This window comes from Tachysurus vachellii, chromosome 1 (assembly GCF_030014155.1).
Source record: "Tachysurus vachellii isolate PV-2020 chromosome 1, HZAU_Pvac_v1, whole genome shotgun sequence".
Lineage (NCBI taxonomy): Eukaryota > Metazoa > Chordata > Actinopteri > Siluriformes > Bagridae > Tachysurus > Tachysurus vachellii.
In genome coordinates, this window is record NC_083460.1 from 38,233,811 (window position 1) to 38,247,455 (window position 13,645).

The following is a 13,645-nucleotide window of genomic DNA, read 5'->3' on the forward strand; positions in this document are numbered from 1 at the left end:
TCTCTCGCTCTCTCTCTCTCTTTCTCTCTTTCACTCTCTCTCACACACACATTCAACTTCTTCTCTTCATGTCAATATCTCTCTTGCTCACATTTCTCTATCTTTAAACCCCCCCCACCTCTCTGTTTCTATTTCCACCCCGATTTCTCTCTCTCTCTTTAGCTCTCGATCCCCTCGCCTTCTTTCTCATTGCCTCTCTCTATTTCTCTTTCTCTCTAACTCTCTCATGCTCTCTTCCTTTAACTCCCCCCTCTACTGCAGCCTCTCTCTCTCTCTTTCGCTCGCTCCCTCTCTCACACACACACACAACAACTCTTGCTCTCGGTCTCTCTATCAAAATGTTTCACTCTCTCCTGGCTCTCACTGCACCTTAGCGGAAAAAGCTTGCAGGCTTGCAGTAGCATGTGAACCTTTTACCACTCTGGTGCTTCCTGCCTCACACTTTCTCTTTCTTTCTTTCTCTCTCTCTCTCTCTCTCTCACACACACACACATTTCTACAGAAGATGGTCTGAGTACGAGTCTGACAGTTCCGTAACATTTGAGTTAACGTTTAACCTCAGTTTATTGAGATCACTGCATTATGAGAGCTATTCGAGGATTACGCTTGACACAGACTTCACTTCTGACAGGAGATCATGTGACATTTAACCCTCATGGCCTTGACCTATAGCTTAAATACATCCTTCCTGTGAATTAGAGGGGAATTTTTTTTTATTAGGTTACTTAAACAGTCAGATGACTCCAAGACTCACCAGAAAAGACTGTTACTCATCGTTCATAATTAAAGCTTTGCGTGGAATAACAAATTCAATTTAACATTCAACCAGTTAAACTCCCACATGATTACATGGCGGTTTTCTCTGGGCTTAATCCATCCTCTAACCCGCTTCCCCACTAACATTATAATACTGGACTATATTTATGGCAGAGAAAATAAAGTGGTGGTGTTGTTAAGGTTTCCTATGCGTGTGTGTGTGTGTGTGTGTGTGTGACTAAAAGATAATATTTGGAGTTTGTATGTGACTGATATCTGTGGTTAAACCTGAAATCATATACAATATCGCTTCAGTTCTCCATCTTAAAGCACAGTAACTATATTTTATTCTGACTAACAGGAAAGTCATTGTCACGAATGCACGGAATGTCCTTTGGACCAGTGATGGCTCCTTGGGATCTTTTTAAACGTGTACGCTGGCAGTTATTTATTTTTATACCACAGTGCATTCGACACGCTCGAATCTGATTAGTCGAAATGAAACGTTCTCGATCCGGGACTCACCGAGCCTCTGGTGCACTTCTTGACGTCCTCGCAGGACAGCTCGTCTAACAGACGCACCCTGGTATAAGAGGAGAGAAGAAGTGTAGAATGTTCATGTGTTATAATCACGGAAAATGATTTTATTCATACAGTTCGGCTCAGTAAAATGTCTAATTAGTAAGCAGTACGTCAGCACGATGAGATCGGACGGTCTGTCGGTGTGAGGACGTTACAGGACAAGACATGTTGAGACGGATATTAAAGGGGCAGCTTTGTCATTTTTCCTGCTGCCTGTTAGGTAGATAAACAGTAACTATGCACCAGCTGTGTTTTGTTGTTAGAATTCAATCAGTAGCAGACCTTAAAGAGTAAATATGGAAGAGTAAGGACAAGAAAACATACTAAATAATGGAGAAGAATAGCAAGAAGAATATCACATAATACCTGCTAATATCCAGACTTACAATACAGCCATTTACTTTCAGTGACAATTTAATTAGACTATTTTACAATTATAATTATCTGTTTATAAGCTAGCAAATAAAATACAATGGGAAAATAATCAACATGGACTGACGCTAATAACAGTAGCATTAATTCAATTCTATTTGTATAGCACTTTTAACAACGGACTTTATCTTACAGTAGCCTTACAAAAATATATTTAAAAAATTAAAAAAAAAAAAAAAAAAAAGTAAAAAAAAAATTACGTTTCATTTATATTTATTACGAGGAAGCTTGAGGCAAAGGAAGAAACCTTGAGAGGAAACAAACTCAAAAAAGAAACAATAACGTGCACCATTTATATCATGTATTATTTGGGTCTTGTTCACCCGATCAAAGCTTGATTTTTTTTTTTAGTCAAAGTCTAATAAAGTTCAGATGGTAAGCGATTTGAATCAGTACCCATCCCAGCCAATATTAGCTAATTAGCGTGCTTTCTGTAATATATTCCTCTCATTTAATTATTCCAGGTATCGTATGCAACCCAGGCTACAGTTTCCCATGTCAGACATGTGCCATAACGATGAGAAGGATGTTGTATTTACTTTTAATCATTGAAAAGTGGCACATGAACGGCATGGGGGGGTGTTTTGGATTAGGTCGGTTTGTAAATATTGCTTATGGGGAGAACTGCATTAGGGCCACTATTACTGATTGCTCAACCAGCTCACCTTTAATATAATTAGCTGGAACCGGCCCTGATTTACAGTAACACGATGTTGTTTAAAATCCATGTAAAACCGGTTAGCTCCTGAAATCTCTAAGTTTTTTTTTTATTTTTTTTTATCAGTTCTCTTACCAGACTTTTTCTTCTCCCCCCCCCCCCCCCCCACACACTTTTTCACTTCTTTTCTGTGTAGGTACCTCTGTTACCTCAGCCAAAACAAAAGAAACGAAACGTAAAAACTTCCCAAAAAACTTCACTATATCAACATTTACTCATGTTTACGTGAAACATCAGCTATACGTGCGATCTATCAATTTAACAGAAGCTACTCTGACCAATCAGAATCAAGCATTCAACAGTAGAATTTGTGATAGAAGTGCAGCGGTTATATATTGCGACGTTCTAAATATTAGTGCACAAATTCTCAGAAGTACGACGATACTACAAAAGTCAAATATGTATATAGTGTGCATCAGATATTACAAGAAGTTGTTGCATAAGTTTCTATTAACAATTTCACCAGTACACTCAAATCAGACATTTTCTATCAGTATAAACAAATCAATGATTTTCCGGCTGTGATTTAAAATGAGTCGGGATTCTTATGGCTTTCGGTGTGGGACGTGTGTTTTTAACTCTGTTGACAATTTCACAGAATTTTATAGCAGATGAAGATAAACACCTTCATATTTTAGCTGTCTATGAACAAGCACTCGGTGCGTCTCAGAGAGCAGAGATGGGTTTTATATCACTGTTTACTTTGAATACAGAAACATTTGTTTTTGAAAAAAAACCTTTTCTATAAATATATTGCCCCAAGCAGGCTAGAAAATAACAGAAATACATATAAAAAACTACAAAATCTATTAACCACCAATGTGGAGTTTGACACGACAAAGACAAAAGTGTTACCTACAGATTAGTTCACAAACATCTTGGTAAAAGCCCTTACACTGCAATAAACACAGCCCTCAGTATCCTAAGATATTCGTGCCTGTTTGTCGGCCATGCAAAGATTCAAACCCTGTCCGGAGCACGTCGTTAGAGACGCTCCTTCTCACAGGGATCCTTAAAGATATCGAATTTCTTCTAGACATCACCAGTCAGCGTGTCCTTGCACTGGCTCAGAAACCCATCAGAGATGACTAAGGGGACAGGAGGCGCTGGCGGTTAGCCAACAGAGGAGCAGCTTGTCTATTGCCTGAAAGAGAGCTCCACTGTCTGTCACCTTCCTCTCTATATGACCTAACTTCAGCTGACAGGAAACAAGTGCAGCTGGCAAGGTCTTGCTCCATTAGTCATCCCCTTTCAGCAATCTAATACAGCTTTCCACTGACAGCCACAGGGGTTATTTTATGTAATAGAGCGCTGACAGCAGGGAAGATGTGCTGATGTATTCGTCAACCAGTCTGATGTAAGTTTTTAGCAGACAGACAGATTGTGTAAGTGTGTGTGAGTGTGAGTGTGTATGCGACTAATGAGCGTTTAATGAAAAGCACGACGGCATCCCAAAGAATATGTTTCCTCAGGAGATGTCACAGTGGTAACGTGTAAGAGCAGATGAAGCTCACTTAACGACCAGAAGGTTGCAAGATCAAATTTGAGGAGTTCCAGGATTTCAGTGTAGGATCTAAAACTGATCTACAAGATCTAAAATCAAGTTTAATCAAGTTTTATCTGGGGTTTTTTTAGTTGCATAACATCCCGATGATTAAACTACCCATGATCCTATTAAAAGACACATCAATCTGAGATGTTTCCATGACCATGAATATGATGTTTAATTTAATTCATTATAAAAATTTGCTAGTAACCCCTACACATAGTTAATATGTTGTTAAGGGCCTCCATTTAGATCTTTTCCCCAAAGGAATACATTTTAATTTGCTCCTGTTTTGTTTGTGTTCAGCACTGAATGTCTTCGTCATGTCCCACTTCACACTGGTATTTAATATGAAGCGGGTATGAAAGTAGACACTCAGAGCTTAAACATTTTGTAGTGTTATACAAGTATTTCTGTTTTTCCCAAGCCTACAAGGGGCAATATATTCAACCAAGTGTAAGGTTATACAACAGACGGAAAAACACACGTCTCACACTGAAAGCCGACCGACTCATTTTAGATCAGACTCACAGCCAGAAAATCATTCGTTTGTTTATACCGACTGAAAATGTCCGATAAGTCGATTTCACTAGTGTACTGGTAAAAAAAAGTGGCTCCTCTGATCGTCTGATCCTGTAACGAGTCAACTGACACCTCCACCAACAGAGATTCCCATCACCAGTACACTAAGTAACTTCTAGGCTACTTCATCTTTCACCTGATTTCCCCACTATGTCTTTTACTCATTGATATTCCTTTTAGAAAAGCTACTGTACAGAAGCCGTTTGGAAAGACACGGCATTCGACCACCCAAACAACCCCTGAGAAATCACTGTTTCTAACAATGTAAATTAGGCCATTGTTCCTCTAGTGAAATGTAACCTACAGTTAAAAACAATGGAGGCTCTTAAACTCCATTTCTGTGCTCACAGTAACATCTCTGATTGGTGAATTGTGGGAAATGTGTTTTTAAGGGTTCTTTAGAAAGTTCTAGTTATGTCGAACATCTAAGCAGACCTTTTCTAATGCTTTATATAGAACTTTAGAACTAAATGGTTCCCCAATACAGTTCAGTTCAGTTTTATTTGTATACTGCTTGTAGCACATTAACAACGGTCACATGGCAGTTTTACAGAAGTAAATAAATTTCTTGAGATGTTCCTGAGATGATCATCAGAAGTTCTCACCACTCAAAGTTCCCATCTCTAGAACACTATTTGATATGAACTCGATACTCAAGACTTCCCTTATTTACGTGCTGTTGACCTTCTCCCAGTTCTTATTAGTCAGAACTCTTGCCCTCTTTTGAGCCTTTCTACCTCATGTCTGGCTTCTGATACTTCTAGGTTGTTTACAGACCGACTCCAGAAAGATTTGTTTGGACCAAACAATCAATTGATACCTCACATTTTTTGTTTAATCTAATACAGTGTTACTCATTGCGCGGCTCGCGACCCTCCTGCGGCTCGCCAAGCTTTAATATGCGACTCGCATGGCAGTAAATAATACGGTGATATGATCATGTGGTTAAAATTTATTTTTCATTTAAATAACATTAAAAACAATCAGGGAAGCATAGAAAAACGAATGTGCTCTATTACAAACAATAATATATATTTATATATATTATTTGACTCGTCACTGACTATAGCTAGTAGCTATATATAGCTAGTTTTTGGCGGCCTGCCAGAAGCTAGTTTGTGTTTCATGTTAGTTAACAACTTGTGTTTACTGTACACACAGACTAAAAATTGTTATTATTATTGTTATTATCGAACAATCCCGGGCACAAAATGAACAGCAACAAAGCAATGTGACAGTGACAAAAGAGGTAACTGATGGGGAACATGCATCATCCGCAACTCGAGTAATTATTGTATTGCAATATTGTACATTGAATTTAAGCAGATAAGCTATTTAAACTGATTAACTTGGCATACATACTGGGGGGCACGGTGGCTTAGTGGTTAGCACGTTCGCCTCACACCTCCAGGGTCGGGGTTCGATTCCCGCCTCCACCTTGTGTGTGTGGAGTTTGCATGTTCTCCCCGTGCCTCTGGGGTTTCCTCCGGGTACTCCGGTTTCCTCCCCCGGTCCAAAGACATGCATGGTAGGTTGATTGGCATCTCTGAAAAATTGTCCCTAGTGTGTGATTGTGTGAGTGAATGAGAGTGTGTGTGCCCTGTGATGGGTTGGCACTCCGTCCAGGGTGTATCCTGCCTTGATGCCTGAGACGCCTGAGATAGGCACAGGCTCCCCGTGACCCGAGGTAGTTCGGATAAGCGGTAGAAGATGAATGAATGAATGAATGAACTTGGCATACTTTGCGGTGAAAGTGGCTCTCCTATTGACTTTGTCCTATCAGTGTGGCTCACATGAAAAAAATAGTGAAGACCACTGATCTAATAGATTCTCAGCTGGACACTTGAAGGAAAGTGCTGTCTGCCCTCCGTCTAGCCCTCTGCCCTCAGCCTTTTTCCTTTTTTATCACGTCTGTGGCGTCTCACTGCACTGGATTTCTTGATTCTTACCTCGACTGTGGACCTCCAAGACAAAGGAACAGTTAAAGTGGTAGCACACAGTGCAGCAATGCCAAGCGCACATCTGTTCAACACCATCAACCATAAACATTGTGATTTATAGGATATTTTAAATATAGTAGAAAATAAATATTAGAATATATAATATTGCTCCATGCTCTGTTGGACCCCTGGCCATGGATGGCTATAGAAAACTTGGGATCTGACCTTACAACCTCATGTTTTTCTGTTGCACCGCTCAGGAAATGAAGCTGCTGCATTTCTGCAATTTGGGTCACAATCAGTAAAGAAATGACTCTGATGCTCAGCTCCTGGTTACACAATTGCTCATGAATCTATAGCGTACAGTTTTGAAAGGCAAATGATTTATAATCCTAGTCTACGATGTCACCAAGATGAGGATGGGTTTTCTTTAGAGTCTGGTTAATCTCCAGGTTTCTTCCTCATATATACATTTGAATTAAAACTTTAAAACAATACTAATAAATTAAATTGAATTGAATTACATCAGCAACTCATGCAAAAACTCTCATTAAGTTCAGTTCCAAACATCTTTAGTTCCACAAAAGATTCAGGAACCTCGACCAAAATGCACCGACAGACTGCTGAGTGTAAAGTACTGTTTTTATGAGAGCAAAGGTTTACAAGGTAAGCAGCTGAAAAACAATCCACTAGTAACATCTTTTTTTGGGGGGGGTCAGATCTACTGGCAGCTGATGCACTGTATAGATTACGTGAGAAAGTGAATCTGTCCTTGAGGCCATGAGCAAACAACCTGTTGTCAATAATTCATGTAGGGCCAAAGAGCACCAAAGCAGTAGAGCCCTGAGTGAAACCGAACCCAGAGCTGCTGAAATGGGTCTGACATGAGCCTCACTTGTGAAGGTGACCGACACAGTGGTGGCAGAGCTCCGAGGTGAGAGCCAGCAGCATGCTGTCTGACCAAATCCGGAGGTGAAATGTTCCAGTAGATGGTGTGAAGTGCCCTGTGGCTGGCTGTGACGTAAAACACTCAAGTTATGACAAAACGTCAGGAGAACTTTAACAATCGGCCCTGTACAAGCAATTAACCAGAGATCTCGGCTCATCGGGGCCACGTTTCCGTAGGAAAACGTATTACTAAGTAGGCTCCGGCAAGAGAGTAAGGATTTAACACGACGTCTTGAACATCTTTAGTTTCTTATGTCTGCGCATGTGTAGATTTATATCACTGATGAAATGAAAGGTAACCAGTTTGTCTAATGGTTTGAACAGAAAACTTGCGTCGATGTACAATATTTTATTAATTATTTACTAATCTTTTTCACCCATTCTCCTGAAGGGTGCCGATACAATTGGTGATGTTCTAAATGTACTTGTCAAAAATATCTTGCACAGACGAGCTGTCGTTATATAGAGACGTTTCGACTGAACAAGTGAAAGTGTTCACTTGAGTGAAAGTGTGCTCAATCCCACCCATATAAATAATTCAGTTCAACAAAGTGAAGAGCAGAAGTGCCGGTTAAGATGTTAGACATTTCTTCCACTTCCTGTATTTAAATTACAATAGCGCTTGGCAAATATAAATCTCTTCAAACACAGCAGAAGCATTTGTCTGGACTTGCCTGAATTGGGGACCGTTGTGTGTGTCCTCCTCCTTTGGGGGCTCATTCTGCGGTGTTAATAAACCGACATCCTCGGTCTGGTCACTCATGGTCCCGAACCTGCATAATAACAAGTACAAGAAAGTGTGTGCTTACTCAACACACAACCCTTCTCACAACCTGTCTCACTTCCACAAGCTCCACAACCTGCTTCCTCTGTAGCTCACGCAGAGCACTTGATATTGGCAGGTTCATATATTTATCATAAAATAAATAAATAAATAAAAAATTATAAAAACCCTTCCGTATGGTGTCATGAATGCTGCACTTATGAACTTCTGTCCTCTACTTTCTTCTGCCTTCCTGGCTCTAATTGGGCACCTTCATTAAAGTAGCATTGAGTCATTGTTGCGTGTAATGACAGGCCTCTTCCTGTTTTTTGATTCACTGCTTAATTCTCCCGAGAGACTCGACACACTGCTGTATAATAAACAGCGATCGAGCATCGAGTGAGACACGACTCGCCTGTGAAATGAGCACTTAGGCTGTGTGCCAGCAGCATGCTTCTATTTATATTAGACACACGCAGGGTGACGCTATTCTAAAGACACAGGAGAGAAGGGCACAGGAAAAGGTGCTAACAAATTCTCTAAGGTCAGCTTCAGGTTCTCAGAAACGAGTGGCTATGGAAAGCTAACAGTGTCAAAATGAATGCAGATCTGAGATGGAGTGAATACCGACTGAAAAAATATCTAAGTAGAAACTGTGTCATTACTGGACATGGACATGGTTGGGTCATTACTATAGGAGCAAATGAGATAGAGGGTGAAAGTCAGAATTTATGGTTTGGTTGGTTTGTTTATGTTTTATCCGGTCAGGTTTGTAACCAGACTAAGTCATGTCCTAAAAATCTGACAAAAATGTTTTGTAGTTTGTCTCATGACTGCTTGTTACTTTAGATCGTCACTTGTGGGTGTGGCATATGTTCTTATGTGCTTTTTTTTCTGATGAGATTCAGTAGTAGCTTTCTCTCTTTCAATTGATTTACATTAACATTTCCAGCATTTAGCAGACGCCCCCTTATTCAGAGCGACTGACATTATCTCATTTTTATACAACTGAGCAATTGAAGGTTAAGGGCCTTGCTCAGGGGCCCAACAGTGGCAGCTTGGTGGACCTGGGATTGAACTCACAACCTTCCGATTGGTAGCCCAACACCTTAACCACTAGGCTTCCACACACCCATTTACGTGTTATGTGGCTTCACGCTAGCTTCTCACGAGCACTCACGAGCGATCTCTGCTCCTTCTACTTCATTCTGAACTCTATTTTTCTCAGAATTTGACAAAAAAAAATGCAGTTATTAATTTTTTCATTCCCAATAAAAGGGAACAAGTTGCACCCAGGCATGTCGTGAAGACTAAGCCAAGGACTCATTCGAGCTAATTGTAACAAAAAAATGACAACAATTCAAATGTCAATCAAGACGTCGCTTTGTCGCTTGAAGCCATCACTGATATCGTGGCTCTGCAGACTGCATTTACAAAATGGCCGCCTGTTGCTCTGTCACTTGATAGTGTGAACTAGCATTCTTAACAAAAGCATAACTCCTAATCCGACAAGAGTTGAGAGTTAGTTGTGTTAGATGTCTAAGAACTAAGAGTGAAAATAATCTTATTCTTATTCTACTCTTATAGACACTCGCTAGTGAAAAAAACAAAACAAGGTAAATATAAACCTGCTGTTTTAGAGTGAAGCATGAGGTTTAAATAAAAAAAAACAGGAATACATTTGGCAGCAGGTACACATTTTTTGTTTCGGAAATAGGTTACGGAACAATTTATCTCCCATTGACAAACCAGTACAGTTTAATGGTTGACCTGCTTGTGATGACGATGCTGTGCCTTGCACTTGGCAACCCAGCGTGGGTTTAAGGTGTGTTTGTGTAACAAAATGAATTCACGTCAATGGAAATGCTCTTTATATTGTTATACGTTAAAGCTTCAGTAAGTGCTCCTTTCAGTGGTTGAGACCCAGCCTGCAGATGTTTACTCAGTATAAACGAGGCCATTAGTTTCTTGCTGTATAGCTGCTACAACAAAAGACCAATCCCTTTATATTTACTGACTTATGTAATCTGTAAATTATAAATGTACAAAAAATGTGCTTGTGTGTGGAAAATGTTTTTCTTTAGCGAATCAAAGGAATTCGAGAATAAAGTGCAAGCATAAATACGTTAAAGGACAAGCCATCAGTGACATGAATTAAGGGAGTAGAAAATAACTGCTTATATTCATGATGTATAAATGTTAAAACCCAAAGTGCCAGTTTCCTTTTTCTTGATCTTCTGTCAGATAAATGGATCTGCAACTCTGTGGATCTATGAGTCTGATAATAAGCCTTTAACAAGATTCAAGTCGGGAGGAATGTTGATGATTCTTAAAAAAGCTTGGAAATTAAATCCATCATGAGTTTTAGCACCACATTTAATCAAATGTAATCAAATCTCTCTGAAGGGCCTTGATCAAGGGGCCCTTGCTCAAGGACCCCAACAGTGGCAGCTTGGCAGTGCTAAGGCTTGAACCACAATCCTCCTATCAACAATCCAGAGCCTTAACCACTTGTGCCACAACTGATCATGTGATGGCACATGGTGGGCGTGTGGTAGCCTATTAGTAAAGGTGTTGGGCTACCAATCGGAAGGTTTTGAGTTCGATCCCAGGACCACCAAGCTGCAAAATCTGGTCAAACGAAATAATTTAAAAGGGACCCCAACCCAAAGCTGTTTACTGTCCTATAACGACATTCCCCAAACTGTATTTTCCACTTATAACACAGCTAAAAATTATTGATTTAACAAATAAGCCATCATACTTTCATATCAATTTGTATCCATCCATTTCCCACGCCACTTATCCAAATGGGTTCGCAGGGAATTTGGAATCTATCCCAAGAAGCAGGGGACACACTGGACATGATGCCAGTCTATTGAAGGGCACAATCACACAAACACCAATTTACAGATGCCAATCAGTCTCTGGACTGTGGGAGAAACTGGAGAAAACAGAGAAAACACTTGAGGCATGGGGAGATCATGTTAACGCCACAACCGAAGGAAGGAAGGCAAAGGAAGGAATAGAACCCTGAGGTGGTGGTGGGATGTGGTAGCGCAGTGGTTAAGGTGGTTCGACTACTGATCGGGAGGTCATTGGTTCGAATCCCAGGCCCACCAAGTTGCCACTGCAGGGCCCCTGAGCAAGGCCCTTAACCCTCAATTGTTTAGGTGTATAAACAGAAATAAGAAAAATGTAAGTCACTCTGGATAAGAGTGTCTGCTAAATGCTGTAAATGTAAATGGTGTGAGACAGACATGCTAACCACCAAGCCACAGAGAAATTCCATATCAATTTATAGTAATGTGTGGTACATCAATCAAATATGTCAGTTCCTGTCTGTTATGCTACTGCTGATATAACAATTCATTTGCTCACCAGCCTCTCGAAGATGATAAGACACAAAAACACGACTTCTTGCCAAGAAAGCGGAAATCCCTCTATCCCGAAGACTTCCCTGTGTCAGAAAAATGTACCGCATTACCTCTGGCTGTTACAGCACTGACACTGGCGACTCCTTTCAAAATGCAAAACAAACATCTCCTCACCATATCAGCTGTTACTATAGAAACAACAAAGCACAAGTACCAGCACATTGACATAATCCTGTAATTTGTCTTGCGGTAATTCAACTCTTGGCTGTTTTTAATAGCGCAAATCATTAAGCTACAATTATATTTGCTGCAATGACTTCAGAATTCATCCTGTTTGCTTTTCATGATTAAAGACAGACTTTTTTGGACTCTCCAGAAGTCTATTTTAATCTGAGGTGTGTAACGATTTATTTTGATTCTGATGTTGTTGAAGTTTTGAGTATTATGTCTCGTATTAGAAATCATTTATACAGCCATTGTTTCGGCAACACAGAAGTGACAAAAACAATGGCCTCACATGAGACTGACACTGTTTTTCTAACAGACTTTGTTTAGTCTCATTTCAAAACCAGACAAAATATAAACAATATCAAAGGAAAACTGAATCTCCTCCTAACTCTCCCGGGTCACGTTTGTGCCTCATAACCGAGTTCAGCCCACAGAGAGGCGAGGCGAGGTGAGGCGAGGCAAGGCGAGTGTAATGTGAGGCCGTGCCGTGTCTTTAGGAGAGAGACTAAAGTTGATTAGGAAAGCTAAATGGATTAGCTGTAGTCCTGTAATACCGCAGCCTGGTAATCATGTGCAGAGGAGGACCACAGATTGACCTTCAGCATTTAGGACGGATCTGTTCACGTCATGGAGAAGGAGCAAATGACCTGCAGGAGACTTAGATCTTGTCCACATGCTTATTAAGGGGATTGTGTAGTACGAGGGGGCGAGCAGGTGGACGTATTTGCTCACTACCATGGGTTTTGTTTCCATGAGGGCTTTGTTGTGGCAGGTGGTGGGAACAAACACACTCCCCCCCACTTACACACACACACACACACAACTTTGTTCTTTGAGATGTCAACAATCCTTTGTTCAATTGTATAAATGCTGGATGAACTTCAAAAGGTCCTTCTTCAAATGGTGTCAATGCCAGATTACAGTTTAGACAAACGTGGTGTTTATTTATTTTTTTTTTGCTGATTATTCAATAATATATATATTTTTTTTTTAAAAAAGCCTTTATTTTATTATTTCAGTCTGGGTTGGATGCAAATTTCCTTGGTCATGCCTTCAGTTATAAAGTATATAAATATATTCAAAGACACTTAACTAAGCTATATGTTCAGAAGGCGTTGATTTGTTGTTATTAACAGCAGCACTGGCAGCAAGTGAAATCACACAATTATATTAATGCACTCGTTTCAAATACGTTAGTGTTTATATATATATATATATATATATATATATATATATATATATATATATATATATATATATATATATATAGTGTATACATACATATGACTGCAGTTCTTTACTTGATGCAAATATTAATTGTTGGGGTATAAGATGAATAAAACGCACATGATTTACTGTATAGAAAAATAATCAACTTGGTGTGCCAACACTCCACTCTTGGTCACATCCCACTATCCAATTATTGATTAATTTCAGCTCATCCTTAAGTGATTTAATCCTCACATGTTGTCTAAGCCCATTCTGTCTACTTCGGTTCGGTTTTAAAATAACAAACATTAGACCAACTATCTTACTAAAACGTTAGTGTTACGTCTTGGTGACATCTTAGAACATTGCTACACTTCTCTGCGACATCACGAGCGTTATTAGCATGAATAACGAGTCTCTTTATTGAGTGATATTTGGCCACAAAGGCTTTTTAAACCGATTTCTTCAAGAAGAAAAAGCCTTTATTTTCCTCACCACACATACATTATGTCACAGTGGAATCAATTCTTCTCCTCACAGCTGAGGAAGTTGGGGACAGAGCGT

General features: G+C 39.8%; 1 protein-coding gene across 7 annotated transcripts in view; it reads right to left on the minus strand.

Moving 5' to 3' along the window:
- The window catches only part of gramd2aa (GRAM domain containing 2Aa), a 28,028-nt gene that overhangs the window by 8,568 nt on the left and 5,815 nt on the right, over window positions 1-13,645 (minus strand). For 4 of the 7 annotated variants that reach the window (XM_060886715.1, XM_060886697.1, XM_060886706.1 and 1 more), the window contains 2 exons: window positions 8,179-8,277; window positions 1,282-1,339 (listed from right to left, as the gene is read on the minus strand). In XM_060886715.1, the coding sequence (XP_060742698.1) occupies window positions 1,282-1,339; window positions 8,179-8,267 (147 nt within the window). In that variant the 5' untranslated portion in view covers window positions 8,268-8,277. Of the gene's footprint in view, window positions 1-1,281; window positions 1,340-8,178; window positions 8,278-8,456; window positions 8,799-13,645 lie in introns of those variants that run through there. The other 3 variants (XM_060886723.1, XM_060886740.1, XM_060886731.1) reach the window with 3 other exon arrangements.